General features: G+C 40.7%; 1 protein-coding gene across 1 annotated transcript in view; it reads left to right on the top strand.

The window, feature by feature from the left end:
• Positions 1-21,572, top strand: part of tbx4 (T-box transcription factor 4) — a 61,181-nt gene extending 39,609 nt beyond the window's left edge. The window contains exons 5-8 of the mRNA XM_055657709.1: positions 2,055-2,207; positions 9,682-9,794; positions 12,335-12,570; positions 19,651-21,572. Coding sequence (XP_055513684.1) covers positions 2,055-2,207; positions 9,682-9,794; positions 12,335-12,570; positions 19,651-20,267 — 1,119 coding nt within the window. The 3' untranslated portion in view covers positions 20,268-21,572. The remainder of the gene's footprint in view (positions 1-2,054; positions 2,208-9,681; positions 9,795-12,334; positions 12,571-19,650) is intronic.
• Positions 21,573-21,915: the final 343 nt, after the last annotated feature.

The raw sequence follows: 21,915 nt of genomic DNA, 5'->3' as shown, positions 1-21,915 counted from the left end.
GGTGAGTGGGTGGGACAGAACCTGTGTGTTGTGTGAAAGAAGAGTATGTGTGGGAGGATCTGGGTGGATAGAGGGACCGAGATAGAGCAGGTTTCCTGAAATTAGAAAATTCAATGTTCGTGCCTTTGGGTTGTAGGCTATTGAGGTGGAATATGAGGTGCTGTTCATTTAGTTTACGTTTGCCTTTAACTCGACAATGGAAGAAGCTGAGGACAGACACGTCAGTATGGGAATAGGGAGGGAATTGAAATGGCAACCAGGAGCTCTCGATGGACATGGGGGACACAGCACAGGTGCTCGGCAAAGCAGTCACCTAGTCTGCGCTTGGTCCCACCAATGTACAGAAGGTCACATCAAGTGCACCTAAAGCAAGAGACTCTATATTGCATTGAGTCTCCATGTTGAACAATATCAACTTGATTTAATTGCTTCTAATGGTCAAAAATGTCACGGTGGATTATGATCCCATGTGACCTTAGTGCTCATAGCACTTCAGCCATTATTTACCATCGTCTCTCTCACTCACAAAGACTTTGCCCTCTTAGAATAAAAAAGGCCAAATGTTTAGATTTCATTAAAAACCACCATCCATGTCCCTGTTCAATTATTTCTACTTTTCCAACACTTCATCCACATGTTCCTACCCCATTCTCCCTGCAAACTGCCCATCTCATTAGCAATCGCTCATGCTCCCTGGTCTCTGTCACCTTAACGGCCAATTGATTTTGGTCTGGTTTGTCATTATTTGCCAGCTTTCTAAAAAGCAAACCGGCAACTAATTGCATTAATGGTTACTGCATGGAAAAGCTAATTTAATGAAGAGATATTTATATATCCTTTCATTTCTGCAGCACCTTGTCAGATAAACACAAAACCAAAGATATTTATCTCAGAAGCCACAGGACATGCTTAGTCACTTATTAGCTCCACAAATCTGCAATTTCCTAACTGAAGTGACACGTCGTACCTAAAAGTTACAATTACAATTATTCACAATTAATAAATCCAGTGTGGAATGTTCAGTATCACAGTGGAGATGGAAGATCGTCAGACAGCAATTTCGAGAAAGGCAGAAAATATTTTTTTCATTGTAGGGTATCCTAAAATGTTTTATATCTGAGGTGGTATTGTCAGTGTTGCAGCTTTAGAAATGTCCAAGACAATTCACACACATCGTGCTCCTACAAACAACAATGGAATAAAGGTCAGAAGATCTATCGTGGACATGAAAACAGAAAATGCTGGAAACATTTAGTGGGTCAGGCTGCATCTGTGGAAGAAACTTTCCTCAAAACTGAGGTAGATTCTAAAACATCAACACTGTTCTCTTTCCACAGATGCTGCCTGGCCCATTCAGCGTTTCCAGCACTCACTGTTTTTATTTTGGATTTCCAGCATCTGCAGCTTTATTTGATCTGTTGCGGAAATGGGAACCAAGACATAAACATCAACCAAACTAAAAGTGCTGGAGGAACTCAGTCTTAAGAAGGGTCTTCACCTATAATGCAACGGTCCGTTCCCTCTGCAGATGCTGCCTGGCCTGCTGAGCTCCTAGTGCACTTTGTGTTTTGGTCAATATTCCAGCTTAAGCAGTTCCTTGAGTCTCCATAAATATTGCCCAGGTCAGGGAAACTGATGTTTCTGCCCTCCTTATAAAAGGGAATTTTTACCTGAGAAAAGAGACTCCTGAGATTAACATTACAGGAACTGGATCCCCATCAGGAGATGTCGGTGGCTTAACCAGAAAAATAACCCAAAGTCAAATGTTTCACTTCCACTTATGATCTCTGTTCAAACGAAACCCCAGCTGTCCTGTTACTGGACAATGATGTGATTCAGAAAGTTTCCATTGCAATGTGACCATTGCTCTTAATACACCATCAAACCAGTGGGACACTCCACAACCTCAGCTGCAATGGAATGAATAGGTGGACAAAACTATTAGTTGCAGCTCTTTTGTTCATTGCTTGGACCTGGACAAATAATTCACGGAACATTTTTCTGTTTATCTTGCCGACTCTTAATAATGATATATTTTACTCCCCTTTCCATAGATCATTTTGAATTCCATGCACAAGTACCAACCAAGACTCCACATTGTGAAAGCAGATGAAAATAATGCCTTTGGTTCAAAAAACACAGCCTTCTCTACTCATGTATTTACGGAGACAACATTCATTTCAGTCACATCATATCAGAATCACAAGGTAAGCTCTCTCTCACATACTATCTCTGAGCCTATCCACTCCTCACCACTGTGTTGGTATAACATATGATATAGAATAGCACAGCACAGGATTAGAGCCAACATAAACTAATTTCAGTTACCTGCTCATGATCTATATATCTCAAATCCCTGCGTATTCACTTCTATCTAAAAGCCTATAGATGGCAAGTGGATGTAGTGTGCATTCCTAGGACTTTTCTATGAGCCTAATAATATTGGTCACTCTCTTTATATTTAACTAAAGATCCATTTCCCAACAGAGGATCTTTTAGTCTCATCATTAAAAACATGAGGTAAACCACAGTGGCTGGTGTGGGTATAGGAGTCACTATTGCAGCTTACACTGCACATGGCTCATAAATGTATTCTTGGAAGATGAGTGTCACTGACAAGAATAGTACTGCCTGACCTTAGATATCCTCAAAATACTAACAACAAACTACTTTGTCCTGTAGCCCATGAGTTGCCAGTTCTATTAGATATACATGTAGTTCCAGAATTTAGATATCTCACTTCGTTATTTGCATATTTCATTTCGTTATTTGCATATTTATTTATCAATTGCCTACCTATTAAATGAATAATTATTATTACATGGCATAATTATTTAAATAATTCATCTGCAATTCACATCAAAGTTAAAATAACAATCTTGTTTAAAGAGCCGTGTTATCAGAGAACCTCTTCTGCCCTTGGACAGTCTAGCTAAATGTCTGCATACCCTCCTCATCTTGGTTAGACCAAATGGTGTCATCAACAACTCAACCATGAAACGGGTTGTACTGATGTAATGGGGCAAGATAGGACAACAAGTAAACCAACCCTGGCTTGATGTGAGAAAAAATAAAGACAACATCTAAAATAATTGCTTTGATACTAAGCTGTATTAAAATGACTCCTAACTAACATCACTCCCCCCCCCCCGTACTAGGTTTCCAAATGTAACAACAGGGCTTTCAGGCACAGATTCTTATGAGAGTTAAACTAGTTTAGTATCCAGTCCTATTCCATATATATATATCTCTCCTTTGGCTCAGTATTACTTTTCATGGGTCCACACCACCTCCAGGTCCCTCAGATCGGCCGACTTGTGGTTACTGAACATCTAGGCATAAACTATGGGGCGACTGCGCCTTTGCGATTGCAGCTCCAAGACTGAGGAACAGCATCCCTCTTCCCATCAGAACTGCCCCCTCCATCGACTCCTTTAAGTCGAGACTTAAAACTGATCTTTACTCTCAAGCCTTTCTTGACGTCCTCTGAGGAGGGCTATATGTATGTATTTATGTATGTACTTAATCTATGAACCAATGTTGTATAACGTTAGTACCTCACCAATTGTAAAGCACTTTGGCCAACGAGAGTTGTTTTTTAAATGTGCTATAGAAATAAAAGTGACTTGACTTGACTACACTTCTAGAGCATTTTCCCATTTTAAATTTCTTAAATAGTTAGTAGTGGAAGATTGACCATATATCGATTGACAGATAGATTTTGTATAACTAAGATTGTGACTAATAATTCAGATGTTCATCTGAGAACTGTTTTATGGTAGATCACAAAACCGTTGTTCAATAGAAATAGATTAGCCACAATACTTTTCAACCATTTCTAATCATCTCTACATAGGGGCACCTTACTCACCATTCACCTGGGGTGTGCAGTAAAATCATTTGATTTTACAAAGTATTTCCCTTTATAAACTTTAATTAACTTTCTATCCCCTGGGCCCGCTGCGCTTCCACTTGCCGGCCCCGTAATCCGCACATGCACAGTTGGAGGAGGGTTGACGAGCCCGCCGACATTTTCTGACCGCCATTTTGACAGGCGTCACAACGGGGGCCCAACGGGTCCACGGGTCATATAGTATATAACTAAAAGCCTCATCTTGTATGTATGTAGGTATGTTTGTATGTTCTTAAAATACAGCCAAATCGGTACACGATAGCTCAACAATTTTAGAGGTGTCTTTCTCACCATTCGCCCGGGGTGTGCAGTAGCAGGTTTTGTTTGATTTTACAAAATATTTCCCTTTATAAACTTTAATTAACTTTCTACCACCGGCCCCGTCAGCCGCGCCTGCGCAATTGGGGGTGGGTTGCCTCATTCAAGTTTTCAAAGCTGAGATCAAGAGATTTGTATTTATATCAGGCAAAACACCATATAATACATTTATACAGATGAACCACAATGTAATAGAATGGCACAATGGGGTAGAGTGTTTAGATGGACTATTCCTATGTTAGTGGATATTTTTAAGGCAGAGATAGATAGATTCTTGATTAATACACGTGTCAGAGGTTATGGGGAGAAGGCAGGAGAATGGGGTTAGGAGGGAGAGATAGATCAGCCATGATTGTATGGCGTAGTAAACTTGATGGGCTGAATGGCCTACTCCTATTCCTTATGACCTTGTGACCTATGGAGTCCTATGTTTTCACTTTTTACTTCTCCAAACTCCTATTAACCACGTCTGCAGTTTCCTAAGAGTCACAATTGCACATTGGATGAATTAATTCTATCCATGAATCGGTTAGATTGAGCTGCAGCATCCGCAAACAAAAACATTTGACTGGAGACATAAGAGACCGCAGTTGCTGGAGTCTGGATCAAAAAACAAACTGCTGGAGGAACTCAATGGATAGGCAGCAACTGTGAAGGCAAAGGGATGGTCAGTATTTTGGGTTGCGACCCCCCCATTAGTGTAGATGTGGAGGGACAATGCAGATGTCTTTCCTGCACGTAATGTAGAGGGGGAAATGGTTGTATAAAGAGATGAGAGGGAGGGACGAGACAGTGGCTGGTAGGTGATAGATGGAATAAGGTAAGGGAGGGGAGATGATGGGCAATGGAACCCAGTGAGGGAGGGGACAGAGGCTGGTGGAACCAGATAAGAGAGGATGTTGAGCAGATCTATTCCACCTCTCCCTCTCATTTCTTTTTGCTTGCTATCTTCCCTCTACATTTTCAGCCTTGATGCAAGGCTTTGATCTGAAACATAGCCAAACCCTTTGCTTTCATTGATGATGCTTGTCCCACTGAAGTACTCCAGCAATTTGTCTTTTTCGCTTTTAAAACATGGAGCGGCACGGTGGCGCAGCAGTAGAGTTGCTGCATTATAGGGCTTGCAGCGCCAGAGACCCGGGTTCATTCCTGACTATGGGTGCTGTCTATATGGAGTCTATATATTCTCCCTATGACCGCATGGGTTTTCTCCGAGATCTTCAGTTTCCTCCCACACTTCAAAGACGTACAGGTATGTAGGTTAATTAGCTTGGTATTAGTGTAAATTGTCCCTAGTGTGTGTAGGATAGTGTTAATGCTGGTCGTCACGGACTCGGTGGGCTGAAGGGCCTGTTTCCGCGCTGTATCTCTGAACTAAATAAATTAAAATATGACTGGATCTTTATTACTAACACCCTGTTAGTTAGAGTAACATTTTAACTTGGTGTATCAATAGATATTGATTGGAAAGATATGATTGTGCCCAGAAATATTATCACATTCACGTTTTAAAAAATACACAAAACCAAGTTGTGATCTTCAATTAAAATGTAAAGCCTCAATAAGTTAAATACTCCAAAGCAAATTCAGCTCAATCTCAAATTTTAAATTATACAAATCCATTAAAGAACATGAAAGATTTTTTTTCCATTTCAGAGTACTTATTACCAACCCTGTGTTAGCCAGTGAATTGGAAGTGGAGTGGGGCAAATGACTCCAAGCAAACAGTCTAATCTATAGCAAACTCAATTTACTCATTGAACAGTCTATTTAAATAGCAGAATAATAATCTACAGATAGATACATAGTTACATAGACAATAGGTGCAGGAGTAGACCATTCTGCCATTCAATGTGATCAGGCTGATCATCCACAATCAGTACCCCATTCCTGCCTTCTCCACGTACCCCTTGATTCCGCTAGCCCTAAGAGCTCTATCTAACTCTCTTTTGAATGCATCCAGTGAATTGGCCTCCATTGCCTTCTGAGGCAGAATATTCCACAAATTCACAACTCCGTGTGAAAAAGTTTTTCTTCATCTCAGTTCTGAAAGTCCAGGTACACTATATCCACTGGCTCTCCCCTGTCCATTTTACTTGTCGCATCCTCAAAAAAATCCAAAAGATTTGTCAAGCATGATTTCTCCTTCGTAAATCCATGCTGATTTGGACCGATCCTTTTACTGCTATCCAAATGCGCCCCTATGACATCTTTGATAATCAACTCCAGCATCTTCCCCACCACTGATGTCAGGCTAACTGGACTATAATTCCCTGGTTTCTCTCTCCCACTTTTCCTGAAAAGTGGGATAACATTAGCTACCCGCCAATCCACAAGAACTGATCCAGAATCTATAGAACATTGGAAAATGATGACCAGTGGGCATCCATGATTTCTAGAGCCACCTCCTTGAGTACCCTGGGATGCAGACCATCAGGCCCTGGGGATTTATCAGCCTTCAGTTCCATCAGTCTACCCAACACTATTTCCTACTTCCACCAGTAAAATGAGGCTAATTTCTCAGAACAAAATATAATGTGAAAGATAACTAAATGTAAATTAAATATATAAAATCTCTTCCAATAGTAGTGTGGTGCTGGAAATACACAATCATTATTTCTGCTAGTTATAGCATTGCCATAGAATGCCCCCTTCCCAGTTTTATGTAAAATTCTATACAGATGGGGAAAAAACCTGTTTGGAGAGCAAATATTGGATCAGAAACCATCTGAAGAAGGATAGGGAATAAGGAACAGGCACTTTTATACAGAAGCTTGACCTTTGTCCTTTATTCATAGCTATGTATCTTTGAGATTTCTTCATGTGCTGCAGAATAGGAATTACTAATTGAGTGATCATGGGTGGGAGACTGGCCAAAACATTCATAACTTGAAATTAAATACTTCCATATTTCAGTACAATACATCATGGCAAACCTGACCCTCTTTCAGATATGTGTTAGTTGAAAATTATGGCTAAGTACCTACGTAAAGTCAAAAATATTCCACCGGTTTTCACAACTCGTTCGTATTCTGCTGAAAGATAATTAAAAAGTCAAACAGTAGATTTGGCAACTTCTGTTACCATTGAGAGCATTTCAAACATCATAGAGTACCACACAATTAATCGTGAATAATATAGCAACTACTCAAAGAAACTCACACTAACCTGGCACTCCTGAGGCTGTCGTCTTGAGTAGAATATTTTAAAAGTAGAAAACCATATAGAGCGGTGGCTGAGGCACAGACATATGTGCTACTGTGCAGTGGCTGCTGTGCTACTGTGATCAGTACAACATATAACATAGAAAAGTACACACAGGAACAAGCCTATTTCCTTTGCTCCATAGATGCTGCTGCACCCGCTGAGTTTCTCCAGCATTTTTGTGTACCTTCGATTTTCCAGCATCTGCAGTTCCTTCTTAAACACAGGAACAAGCCCTTCAGTCCAAAATGTCACTGCTGAAAAAATGCCAGCATAAACCATTCTCAATTGTCTGCACATAATCCATATTCTTTCATTCTATGCATGTCCATGTGTCTATTTAAAATCCTTATAAACACCACTTTCATATATGCCTTCATCGCCACCCCTGGCAAAGGCTTTCAGGCACCCACCATTTTCTGTGCAAATAACATGTCCTGCATGTCCCCTTTAAATCTTGCCCCTCTCACCTAAAAGCTATGCCTCATGCCAAATACTAATATCATAAATGACACGCTAACAGTTAGCAACATGTTAAGACAATATTTTGTTTAATATGTTGGATTGTAAGTCATTGACCCGGGTTTGATCCTTACTATGTGTGCTGTCTGTACTGAGTTTGTACGTTCTCCCCATGATCTGCGTGGGTTTAATCCGGGTACTCCTGTTTCCTCCCACACTCCAAAGACATATGGGTTTGTAGGTTAATTGGCTTGGTATCATTGTAAATTGTCCCCACGGTGTGTGGGATGGTGTTTGTGTGTGGGGATCACTGGTTACCGCAAACTTGGTGGGCCAAAGGGCCTGTTTCTGTGCTGTATTTCTAAACTAAACTAAACTAAACATGGGCTGGGGGTTATTGGGATTGGAGACTTATTATGCCACTCAATTGTTTTGCAACAGGACAGTGTGGTGATACAAAAGTATAGAAAGGTTGCTCTTCTGTACAAGAAACTTTTCTTATTAACAGGAATGTAGTCAGGATCCAGGCACCGGGAATGTTCAGTCCCCTGTTTTCACTGCTATCACCAGGCAGAACCCTGAAGCCCACACTAACAGGTTCAGGAACAGCTACTTTTCATACAACCATCAGGTTCTTGAACCAACCAGCATAACCTAATCCTACCTCAGCAATTGAACTCCATGGACAATTTCAAGCACTAATTGTTTATTTTTGCACTAATATCTTCTTTAGGGTTTTTCTTTTCACTGCCTTTATGCTTAATTTATGTTTTTGTGTGATGTCTGAGTCTGTGTGTTTGTCTATGTGCCTTTGATGCTACTGTAAGAAAGATTCTCATTGTACATGTACCTCACAGTATGCATGCATATGACAATAAACTCGAATCACGGTGACAAAATGAGCCAAATATGGCAAATCCTTGAGCTTGCTTTTGTGTTTCTTATAATTAATATGAATGAAATATGTTTAGTTAAATAGGAAAATAGTATCACAGGGAAATGTAGGATGGTAAGAAATATGAGAATATATATATTAAACACGATCAAAGATGAAACTACTTATGATATTGGAACTGAGCTTTCAAAGTATTTAATTCCATGAACTTCACTGTGATTTAATAGACTGCATGAAATGAATGTATTACAGTTTCAGACGTGATACTTCAATATTGACTAAACACCCAATTAAGCTCCAAAGGCAGGAAGCTTTGGACCTCAGCTCGCCCTCATCTGGATAACAGCCACACATTTACCTTCTGGTTTAAAACTCCTGCGCTCCATCTCAGTTAGAATGTTGACATCTTGATGATCCTGTTATCATGTTTTAAATCTGTTCTGAAGACATCTTTATTTTCCAAGAGGAAAGCAAATGCTAGGAGTACGAAAGAGCCACTTTAAAAATGAGGAGGAGGGTGGCTTCCGAATCACTGCCCCGCTTCAGTTCTTCTGTAACAGATAGGGATTAATTTCCACTTGAACTCAGCATATGAAGGACCCAGGGGTATATTCTGTGGTTCATTTGTTCTCTAATTTGAAATAGGCTTCTGCGCTACTTCAGATTTAATGGACTACTGAGACAAAGTGGCTTCTATTACATTGTATGGGGCACCAATTCAAATTAAAACATGGAATCAATATTCACAAGACATGGGCTTATCGTTTATGACATAAACTGGCAGTGGTCGCAGACTTTGAAGTACAATCTTAAAAGGATGTTTTCAGTAAGAAAGGAGGAAATAAGATGAAGACCAAATTAATGTGAATATTGTGCTTTATCTTCACAGATTACCCAGTTGAAGATTGAAAACAATCCATTTGCTAAGGGATTTAGAGGAGGAGATGACAGTGACTTGCGCGTATCTCGTTTGCAGAGGTACGTTATGCAACAAACATGCAGGTACTACATTTTATTTCAATTATTTTTCTGTTCTAATGTTTACATTTCCCTTGTGTATAACGCAATGTGTTTCCTGGCTTGGCAAACTGGATTATTTCTAAGTTTCTTTAACTCTTTCAAAGTAGGTTAGAAGTCAGGAATCTTATTTTCCAATCAGAAATGCCCATTTCCAAATGTAATAAGTTAATTCAATCAGAAAATGGATGGAGAATACATCTAATCCATAAAATATGTGAATGGATTTAAAGTTTCAGGTACGTTTTAAAATCAGTAAGTAAATTATTAAATATTCCCTTACACAATAGGAGGCTATTTGTCACATCAAATCTATGCCAACACACAGATAAATCCAATTCCTCTGCCCAAGTCCCGAAGAAGGGTCCTGACCTGAAACATCGTTTCTTCCATAGATGCTGCCTGACCCTGAGTTTTGTGTTTTACTCTATTCCTCCACTAATTATCTCTGTAATCTATTTACCCCGCATCCCATTAATTCTATTACCTATCACCTGGGGTGAATTTTCTGTGACATTAACCTGTTCCGTCTACATGCCTCGTGGGAGGAAATCGCAGTAACAAAAGGAAAGCCAAATGGTCACAGGGAGAACATGTAAACTCTACACAGCTAACGCCAGTGGTTAGGATTCAACCCAGGTTATGGTTGCGCCACTATACCACCTGTTGACTGCATTTCAGAAAAGAGAATAATCGTGAATAGACAGAGGTTCCAGAATGATGAAGTTGGAAGAGATTTAAAGCACAAAACACAAGCTCCTTTTCACACTCATTCTGTCTCTTCTCTGCTCGCTAATTGGAGCAGGTTAATAAAAACAGCTTGAGAGAACAAAGTAATGTAATTCTTGATTTTATCTTATGAGGTTTAGATCTGAGAGGTATTGATGAGCCTGTATCAAAATAACATCCCAGGAATATGGTGTACTATGTTTGTTTCCACATTGTGGAAGAGATATCATGAGAACATAAACAGAGTACCAATGTGCCTCCTGTTATAGGGAAATCCCAAAACAAATAATCTATGAAGCATTGGTGTTTTCTTCCTATAATAATACATACATTGAGACAAGTCATGCAAGGTTTTACAATAATGAAAGAAGGGTGTGCATTGACAGAAGTACACTGTTTTCGGTAACTAGAAGTCTAGAATGAGGTGAATGAATATAAAAAAATTATCTGGTATAAAACAAGCAAAATTGAGTTGAAACAAGCAAAAGCAAGCATAGAATTTACTGGAAACAAAACTGTTAACGTACAGAAGGATACTGTCAACATCCAAAATCCCAATATACAAAGTTGAACATTTGGATGGTAAAAATGAGAGAATGACAGAAAATGGAAAAAAGAAGGTAAAGACCAAATATGGAAACAGATGAATGAGGTTGTTCAGAATTACGGGTTCTCGAGAGATTTAAATGTTACTTGATCTGAACAATCTGTTCAGTACTTCCATATAAATATGAATTCAAGCTCTCTGTTCCCCAAGATTTCAGAGCTTTCTGACAGTGAGATCATTCCCTTAATAGTGAAGAACTATTGGTCATGGTGGAAAAGTTTTACAAGCAAAATGAAGGCAGATGGTGAAAGAAGGAGTGATTACTCCTGAATGCTCTCTGAATTAGGGGATATTAGCTACATGCTTTGCAGACTTTAATTGTTTTCTCTGGAGTTCCAGAGATTGAGGGGAGACCTAATAGAAACATATAAAATTAAGAGAGGTGTACATGGGTTAGATAGTCAGAACCTTTTTCCCAGGGTAGAGATGTCAAAGACTAGAGGACACCGCTTTAAGGCGAGAGGGAAAGAATAAAGGAGTGTGGAGCAAGTTTTTTTACACAGAATGGTAGGTGTCTGGGACACGCTGACAAGGGTGGTGATGGAGGCAGATACGTTGAAGTTGAAGTCGTTGAAGAGGCATTTTGATAGGAGCATGAATGTGCAGGGAATGGAGGGATATGGAGATAGATAAGATTAGATTAACTCAGTATTGTGTTTGGCACTGACTTTGTAGGCTAAAGGGACTGTTCCTGTTCAATGTTCTATGTAAATATGGGAAGCTGTCCTCAGAATTTATAAGATTTTTAAATATGATTTTTGTCTGTGAAGAATGAACTATTGATTCAGTTCAATTTTTTAAACTTCATAAAAATGTTATATTTCAATCTCAGAATCTACATACTTCATCCCAGTTTAGTTACATTTGTATTATTAATAATATAATTAAAGATGTAATATCCACAGATGTAATGCAAATACCCATTTACTATAATTCTGATGACATGGTTCCTTGCAATTGCAAGCTCTCAAGTCTGGTGGTGCTTTCATACTTGTTGCTTCCCAAAATTGCCAGTTATATTTCCCACATACATATGTTATTAACAGTCTTTTATCTGGGCAACTAAGTCCAGTTATCACCTCTCTTGAATTCATTCTTAGTCTTAACTAATGTTATCTAATGTATATCTAATGTTACAGGTGAACCTACCAGCAGAATGTTCTTCCCATCTGCTTTGTTTCCTTTTCAGAGAATATCCAGTTATTTCAAAAAGCATTGTAAGACAAAGACTTATTTCAAACCACGGTCAATTGACACCGAAGATGGAAGGCAGTGGGCCTCATGGAACACAGGGTCATCAGCACTATGCTTACGACAACAATGGACCAATACAAATAACGGCAGCAGGCGCCCAAGATCTGGCAATCAGTCCATTTGCACCTCAAAGAGATTCAGGACTAATCTATCACTGTTTTAAACCACGAGGTAACTAATAGCAATGTTTAAGTGCAAAAACAGATGGTGATTCATATATAAGGTTCAAGGAAAAGGTAAAGGATGGTACTGCAACAGTCTTTCCAACAAATTCTATTGTAAGGTTAATTTTCAAAAGTGTTCCTTCGATTTGAGATTTAAATGCACAATGAACACTAATTGCCTCTCTCCCCCACTGTGTGCATGTGCCCGTATGCATATATATATACACACACACACACACACGATCATGGTACATGCTCTCCCATGCACAAAACCATGATGACTATCCCTAATCAACCTAATCAGGACTGTCCTCAAGATAGCATCATTAACTTTCCCAAGTTCTTTAGTCTTTCTGTCCTTCTCTGTGGTAAAAACAGAAGAGAAATATTAATTGTGGAATTTGCCCATCTCCTGTGGCTCCACACATAGATGACCATTTTGGATGTTTAGTGGTCCTATTATCTCCCCAGTTACTCTTCCCCCTTAATATACTTATAAAATCGAATGGATTATTTTTAATCTTATGTGCTAGAGCTATCTCTTGCCCCTGTATGTTCTCCTGATTTCCTTCTTATGTATATTTCTCAATCCCCTACACTTGCCCAGGGATACACTTGATCCCAGCTGCCTATAACTGACTCATGCCTCCTTCTTTCTCCTGACCCTTAATTTCTCTTGATATCCAAGACCACAAGAAATTGCAGCGAATTGTGGATGCATCCCAGACCGTCACACAAACCATCCGTATAATCAAGGATGAGTTGCACCCTGGCCACTCCCTCTTTTCCCCTCTCCCATTGGGCAAAAGGTATAGAAGTGTGAAAATGGATTTGAGGATAGTTTCATCCCAGTTGTTATCAGGCAACTGAATCATCCAACCGTAACTAGAGATCAGGGCTGAACTACTCTCTACCTCTTTGGTGACCCTCGGACTACCCTTGATCGGACTTTGCAGGCTTTACCTTGCACTAAACATTATTCCCTTATCATGTATCTCTACACTGTAAATGGATCGATTGTAATTATGTATTGTATTTCTGCTGACAGGTTAGCACGCAACAAAAAAAGCTTTTCACTGTACCTCGGTACACGTGACAATAAACTAAACTTAACTAGGCTCCTTACACCTACTCAACTTGTCCTTCACTCTAACAGGAACATGCATACTTTAAACTCTCACCATCACACTTTCTGGAGGTCATTTCCCCCACAAATAACCTACCCCGATCAACTTTAGCAAATTCCTGCCCCACAGCATCATGGTTAGCCTTGCCACAATTTAGAACTTTCATTTGTAGACCAGAGCTATCCATATCCATAACCATTGGATCCCCAAGTGCTCACCCACTGACAGTTCAGGCACTTGCCCTGTGCAATTCCTTAAGAATGGGTAAAGCTTTGTCTTTTTCCTTGTTGGGTATTCTATATAAGACAGTTTCCTGAACACATTTGACAAATTCCATCCCTTCAAGCCTTGGCACAATGTCAGTCTCAGTCTATATTGGGAAAGTTAACATTCCCATCTATGACTACCCTATTAGCCTTGCAGCAGTCTGCAATCTCCTGTCATATTTTCTCCTCTAATTCCTTCTGATTATTTTGGGGGCCTACAGTATAATCCTAACAAGGTGATCATCCCTTTTTTTGTTTCTTAGCTACACCCATATAACCTCACTGGACAATCCCTCAATAAAGTCATGTCTGACTGTTGCCGTGAAGTTCTCGTGAATCGGTAATGCACTCCCCCTCCTCTTATACCACCACCTCTATCTCGCCAGAACCCTGCAACATTAAGCTACCAGTCCTGTCCCTCCCTTGTCCAGGTTTCCATAATGGCAATAACATCCCAGTAGCACGTAACAATCCATGCCTTGAGTTCATCCAATTTACCTGTCATGCCTTTAGCATTGAAATAAATGTAATTTAATCCAACCATCTTTCATGTGTCCAATGTGCTCACCCAAGAAAGAGATGTTGAAATCCTGAGCAAAAAACAAAGTGCTGGAGAAACTCAATGGGTCAGGCAGCATCTGGGGAGAGAATAGACAGATGACGTGTCGGTTTGAGACCCTTCTTAAGACTCAATGGAGTTCAATGTGCTTATCTGTAATACATTTTTAAAATATTTTATCGGGAGCAAAATAAAGATTGTGACATAAGTCTCAAGATTGAAGTAGAAATTGAAATATTATAAACAAACAAAAATAAAAATAGACTCAAAAATGTCAATTGGTTTCGGGCTAGAGATGTTATTAGGCGATGCTTCGGGCTTTCTACACAATTTAAATGCATTTTTACATAAATGTATTACAAGAACAAATAGTACTGGAAGATCTCAGCAAGGAGAGAGAAATTAGATCTCAGCAAGGAGAAAATAAATGAATTTCAGGTAAACGATAACTTTTTAGAATTTGAAATTTTCTATTTCCTGTTTTGGTTCGGGTTACCAGTATCCGTAGCCATTTGTTTAAGAAGGAACTGCAGATGCTGGAAAATCGAAGGTAGCCAAAAATGCTGGAGAAACTCAGCGGGCGCGGCAACATCTATGAAGCGAAATAGGCTTGTTCCTGTGTTGTACTTTTCTATGTATGATGCACTGATCACAGTGGCCCGAAACGTTGCCTATTTCCCTCGCCCCATAGGGTGATTTCACTAAAGGTCACTGGAGCGTAGATCCGCACCCACGTGACCAAAATTCTCAAGTGGAGGACACTCGAGGGTTCGGTACATGTTAGTGGATGGGAAAAAACGCATTTTCCCACCCGTTAAAAACATAGAAAACGGCGAGGTTGTGAGCTGCAATTTACTGTGCCAGTCGGGGTGACCGTGAGGCACAGCTACCTAGATTTACAGGGGGAAAAAAAGATAGCAAGTAAGGTAAATTCAAGAGGGAACTGAAGGTGCCAAACCGCCGGAAATGAACAGCCGACATTTGCCGTGGATATTTCCAGGTCCAAAATATCGGGAATTATCGCGTTTGCTCACTGAATTTATCAAAAGTAAGGCATTATTAACTTACTTTTGATAAATTCAGTGAGCAAACGCGATAATTCCCGATATTTTGGACCTGGAAATATCCACGGCAAATGTCGGCTGTTCATTTCCGGCGGTTTGGCACCTTCAGTTCCCTCTTGAATTTACCTTACTTGCTATCTTTTTTTTCCCCTGTAAATCTAGGTAGCTGTGCCTCACGGTCACTCCGACTGGCACAGTAAATTGCAGCTCACAACCTCGCCGTTTTCTATGTTTTTAACGGGTGGGAAAATGCGTTTTTTCCCATCCACTAACATGTACCGAACCCTCGAGTGTCCTCCACTTGAGAATTTTGGTCACGTGGGTGCGGATCTACGCTCCAGTGACCTTTAGTGAAATCACCCTATAGATGCTGCCGCACCCGTTGTGTTTCGCCAGCATTTTTGTCTACCTCCGTAGCCATTTGCTCCAATCGCATAACATAAATACCGAGGCTAAACGCACAAACGGAATTGACTAAACGCTGCTTCCAAACTTCGGCCCCATTACGCCAATAGAACAATTTATCTGAAGCGAAATACGATAAACAGTCGCTACTTTGCTGCGCTCCCCGTGGACGGACGGGGAAACTGAAATCAACTTCAGCACATCCACGGTCAGCTGCATGTGCTGCACAGAGGTTACACATTTTCTCCGCACTGACAATGAGCGTCGATCGCCCAAAGCTGACTTTTCTCCGCGCATTCTGGGCTATCATTATTTGTAACAGGTATTTATTAATCTGTACATCAGTTGTATATACTATACATTATTGATATAAATAGGCAATCCAGTTTATATCTTAATATTAATACATGTTTTATTCACTGGTGCGTTTATCCAGACGAAGATATTTGTTTAAGAAGGAACTGCAGATGCTGGAGAATCGAAGTTTACACAAAAAAGCTGGAGAAACTCAGCGGGTGCAGCAGCATCTATGGAGCGAAGGAAATAGGCAACGTTTCGGGCCGAAACCCTTCTTCAGTCTGAAGATATTTGTTGTTTGAAGAAGGATCCCAACATGAAATGTCGCTCACCCATTTCCCTCCACAGACGCTGTCTGATCCGCTGAATTCCTCCAGCACTTTTTGTTGTGCTCAAGATTCCAGCATCTGCAGTTTCTAGTGTCTCTCTGGAGATATTATCTTGCTGACATTAATGGGAAATGCAATTTGACTGTGGTGAGGATGAGAGGGAAGGGGGCGATAAGGTGAATGACCAAGGTTGCTTGATCTTGTCAGGGAATGTGACGGTAAATTGACTCTTGCTATCTGGGTAAGTGCAAGAACGGGGCCTGACAGCAGACGGTTAGTAATTAACTGACCTTAGGCTGATAAGCATTCCTTCTGTTGACCGATGTTTGAGGCGATTTGTCTTTGTAGCTATATAGTAATGGTATTTTTTATAACAAGAGAGCTGAAACGATCCTCCGATTCCTCCTTGGACAAGCTTTTTCCACTTATGGATGGCAGTAAATTATCGAAACGTATATATTCTAGGGAAAAAAGGCGAATGAAAAGGAACCGCATTTACCGACACCGGTTTCTTTAAGAAGATATATATGTTTTAATGTATTGCTATTTCATTCACGTTCTCACTTACACAGTTCTTAGACGCTCTTTCGCTTTTGAGTTTCGTGTCATGCAGTGCGTTGAAAGGGGTTCTGATTGCAGCTCCCGCATCCTCGTCAACACGGGGAAACGTTTTCATATTTTGTTATCAACATCTCACCTAATATTAAGACGTTTAGCCGCTGCGACGCGTCCCGTGGTAAGCGCGCCTCCGGTCCCCGGCTCAATCTTGCACTGGGAGATCTCAGAGGCTGGAATCTTGATCAAAACACAACGTGTTGCAGGAGCTCGGTGGGTCTGGCAACATCTGTGGAGGGAACGGACATATGTTTCCGGTCGGGACTTTTCTTCCTCGTCTTTAAATTTGAACTAGTTGGGGGCCATTTGTACCAACAGTGGGCCATCTCACTACACTGACAATATCAAGAAAGGTCGCAATCTATTCCCTCCATTCTAGACCCGCTTTGTACTCGAGCACTTTCATCTGCAGATTCTTGTCTCTCAAACTGCTTCTTTCACTGTTAACTGCAAGTTTGCACCATTAGAAGCCAAGTCCCTTGTAATCCTCCTACATACTTGGTTGTACTTGTTTCTTTCCACAATATTTCCCGTATGTCGATTCCTGATAGACGGCATAGATACTTCTGCGGGGATTAGGAAAGTGAGGGGAAGCCAGTCCCTTCTTCAATACTATCCACCTGGTAAGGGAGGGGAGAGTCTCTAACTACACTTTGATGGGCCGCAGCTCTACCTGTCGGACTGAATTCACTGGTTATCTTTGGTAGTAGAAAAATAAACTCGAGAGTGTGTCACGATGACACAAGAAAATGCAGAAAATGCAGTATCTGTTACGGTGTTCTCACTTCTTTTCTTCATATTGTCTTAATACACGGAATGAGGCCACGGCGCATCAAGTCTATATCGGCGCTTGAAGCAATCCCATTCCGGAAGTTATTTCGCTGTAACTTCTTCTATCTTTCAGCAACTCCACTCTGACCCTCTACCATCCAACCACAATACCGCTGGCAATTCATCCGCCATCGAGCCAGTCTTCGGGATTCGGGAGAAAACTCACAAGTATATTAAAGTTCGGGAAGCATAGATAGGGTAGACAGTCAGGACCCCTTTCCCAATATGGAAATATCAAAGACAGAAGGGTATAACTTTAAGATAAGATGTGCAAAGTTTAAAGGAGATGTGCGGGGCGAGTATTTTTTGCACAGAGTGGCGGGTGTCTGGAACGGTGGCGGTGAAGGCAGATACCATAGTGGCGATTAAAAGGCTTTAATATTGGCACATGGACATGCAAGGAATGGAGGGATACAGATCACGTCCAGGCAGAGGTTAGTTTATATCGGCATCATGTTCGGCATGGACATTGTGGGCCGAAGTGTCGGTTTCTGTGTTGTATTGTTCCAGGTCACAAGAAGAACCTGTGAAACAGATATGTATTTTTCACTTGGCAAATGGTTTATTTCACTTTGTAGCTACAAGAATGTGAAGAGTTATACTATAGGGTGATTTCACCAAAGGTCAAATGAGCGTAGATCCCCCCCTCACGTGACCGAAAAATTTAACTGGAGGACATATGTCACTTCGGTACATGTTAGTGAATGGGGAAACACGCACTTTCACACCCGTTAAAAACATGGATTATTGACTTACTTTTGATGAAATTCAGCGAGCAAACGCGATAATTCCCGATATTTTGGACCTTTAAATCTCCACGGCAAATGTCTGCTAAGCACTTCCGCTGTTTTTCCACCTTCAGTTCCCTCTTGTAATTACCTTACTTTCTATCTTTTTTTTTGCCTGAAAATTTAGGTCGCTGTGCTTCACGGTCACCCCGACTAGCACAGAAAATTTTAGCACAGAAAATTTCAGCTCAAAAATCGGCCGTTTTCCATGTTTTTAACGGGTGTGAAAGTGCGTGTTTCCCCATTCACTAACATGTACCGAAGTGACATATGTCCTCCAGTTAAATTTTTCGGTCACGTGAGGGGAGGATCTACATTCATTTGACCTTTGGTGAAATCACCCTATTGCCCACAAGATAAGCCGAGTGCCGAATTCTCCCTTTGAACCATTATAGCTAATATATCGTATTATAATTCAATCGGTTCATGGAAGAACATTTTAAAACGTTTGACATTTGAACTAATAAACATATTACCAAAGATGAATAATATTTTGATTGGATCACAAGGGGCTGAGGGAGCTCAGGCAGCATCTGAGTTGGGAAATGGAGAGGCGACGTTTCGGGTCGGGAGCCTTCTTCAGACAAATTCAATCCTGAACGTCGTCTGTTCACTCCGTCCATAGTTGTTCCCTGACCCGCTGAGTCTTTCCAGCACTTTGTGTTTTGCTCAAGATTCCAGCATCCGCAGTTTCTTGCCTTCAATATTTTGTCGCTGAAGTTGATTGATATCGGTGTCGTTTGATGCCTCAAGCCCAGTGTCCGCTCGTAACATTCACCTTTCCCTGTTTTCCTGTTCACTTTCAGAAGCCCATGGCCATCCAGAATTGCCCTGCAAGCGGCCTTTTCTCGAAGCTCCCGCCTCCATTGCGGATGACCATTATTTCCGTCCACCACCTTACGACCAGCAGGTGATGAATCCGTCGTATCGGAACGAGCAAGATTTAAGGGATGCCTGTATGTTTTCCGCCCCTGGAAGTGATGTGCCTGCGGGAGCCACGGTCGAAGAGCATCCTTCTCAAACGCTAAACTGCAACATGTGGGCTTCGGTTCCACCGTACGGTAACTGCAGCGTTCAGACCATGGAGACCGTTCCTTACCAGCATTTCTCGGCCCACTTTACCACCACGGCGATGATGCCACATCTCTCCAGTCTTCCTGGACAGAGCTCACAGCCCCCGTGCGAGTCACAGTTCAGTGGCTATCACTCGCCACCGCAGCAGCAGGTCCGACAGAGAGTCCCCATCTCCTCTTGCTCACCCCGAGACAGAGTGCCCCTCTCCCCCCACGACAGAGTCCCACCTCCTCCTCATGCCCAGAACCCTCGCGAGTTCCTTTTCTCACAAAGCCTCTCCCTACCGAGGGATCTACCTAGCCAGTACCATTCTGGTTTGGGGCCCGTGACAAACTGGACTGACAGCTGACTCAGAATGATATGAAGAAGCAGTATTATTACCAAGGATGTAGGAAAGGCCTGGGTGTCTACTGTCCAGCGGTTGTCCCACTTCAGATGCTTACAATAGCCCTCAAAAGGTCAATATCAAGACTCCACCTCACACCAAAGAAACCACCCAGAATACTTCTCCAACGATACTGCTTTTCTCACCATTTACTTGAGATTATAAGTTCCTTGGCCTATGGTGAATTCCCAAAATCAATGGCAAAGATGAGTTCTGCAAATAAGCATAAAACCAAGAAAAACATAAGGGGGCAATCCTGCAGTAATCTCCTATTACTAGACTTGGGAATCTAAGGGTTCTACAAATTATTGTATGTATTATGGACAGCACTAAAAGACAAGTATTATGTGCTTATATCCAATAATGGAATATATAAATAACAGTATAATATTTTTTTAAATTCATCTATCTATGAATAATTTTGGATGACTGTGAATTCAGTGGCTGGAGCAGTAATTATTTCTGTTTCTCTAACTAATTTCCATTCTCTTAGCTTATACCCTACCCACCAATTCCTATTGTGTGCTCACGTGGTATTTTATTCTGTTATGTAGACTGTGGGCAAGAATTTCATTGCCAGCTGGCTGCTGTTGCTGTACTGAACTGGCCACAGAAAGATGCAAAACATTTGTATAAAGCATCATTCTGCTCTTCCACGGGGAATGGGAATAACTGAACCCAGCACCTTCCAATTGTTGATCTTTGAGGTCCACCGTCTGCAGGGAGACTAAGGAGAATGAATATCCTCTCATTCTGTATTGTCGTGTGCTAGCGAATGAATCCACTGCAGAATCACCAACTTGTAATTCCTTTTGTAATTTAATATTTGAATGTGCCCAGTTGCTGATTAGTGCCAAATATATATTCATTTGCTTAATTATCCATGTAAACTAGCCATTTTCATGCGCATAATTATACAATCTTTTACATGCAGTTTCTGATAAGTAAAGCGAAATATTTGCAAACTTTGGTAATCAATTGTTTGCAGTGTAAAACCTGTGTAAATCATGATGTTCAATTATTGATGCAGAGAAAATTTGAAAAAAAATGTAAGTATTTTATGCAAATGTTCAGTTTGATATATAATTATGGCTTAAAAATATTAAAAGACATTGAGTAAACTTCTCTGAAATCCCATGCTAAATTCAGCTCTGAATCTTTAAAGCATTTCACATATCTGTATCAGTTTTCCAATCCATTTATATTCTAATTCTTGATACAGAGTCATGCTGCATAGAAATTATGTTTGTCAGCTGTCAATTAACCTTCTAACTGTTGCCGCTCACTAAACCGCTTAACGAATGCTTGTCAAGAACAAGCACGCAAAGGAGCTTTTGTAAAGAATGGTTTTACTTGTGTTATCGTGCTGCATCCCAAAGTGTTTTAGATCAGGAGTATTAGATACTTACACTTTTGCGAAAGGGAATATTTCTCCGTATGTTTGACGAAGCAAAAAAAAAGTTATTTATGAATGAGTTTATATTTTCCCCCAATTCTATCTACAGGGAAATTGGCTCCTTTTGGTTTTTCATCAATCACCTTTCTTTTGCTACATTTCAGTTTAAGGGTAAATGATCTTCCTGCCCTCTGGTCTGTTTCAGCTGATAGTCTG

The sequence above is a fragment of the Leucoraja erinacea genome, chromosome 28, assembly GCF_028641065.1.
Source record: "Leucoraja erinacea ecotype New England chromosome 28, Leri_hhj_1, whole genome shotgun sequence".
Classification (NCBI taxonomy): Eukaryota; Metazoa; Chordata; class Chondrichthyes; order Rajiformes; family Rajidae; genus Leucoraja; species Leucoraja erinaceus.
Note: the sequence above shows the minus strand (reverse complement) of the source record. Positions and strands in the feature narration are given on the sequence as shown.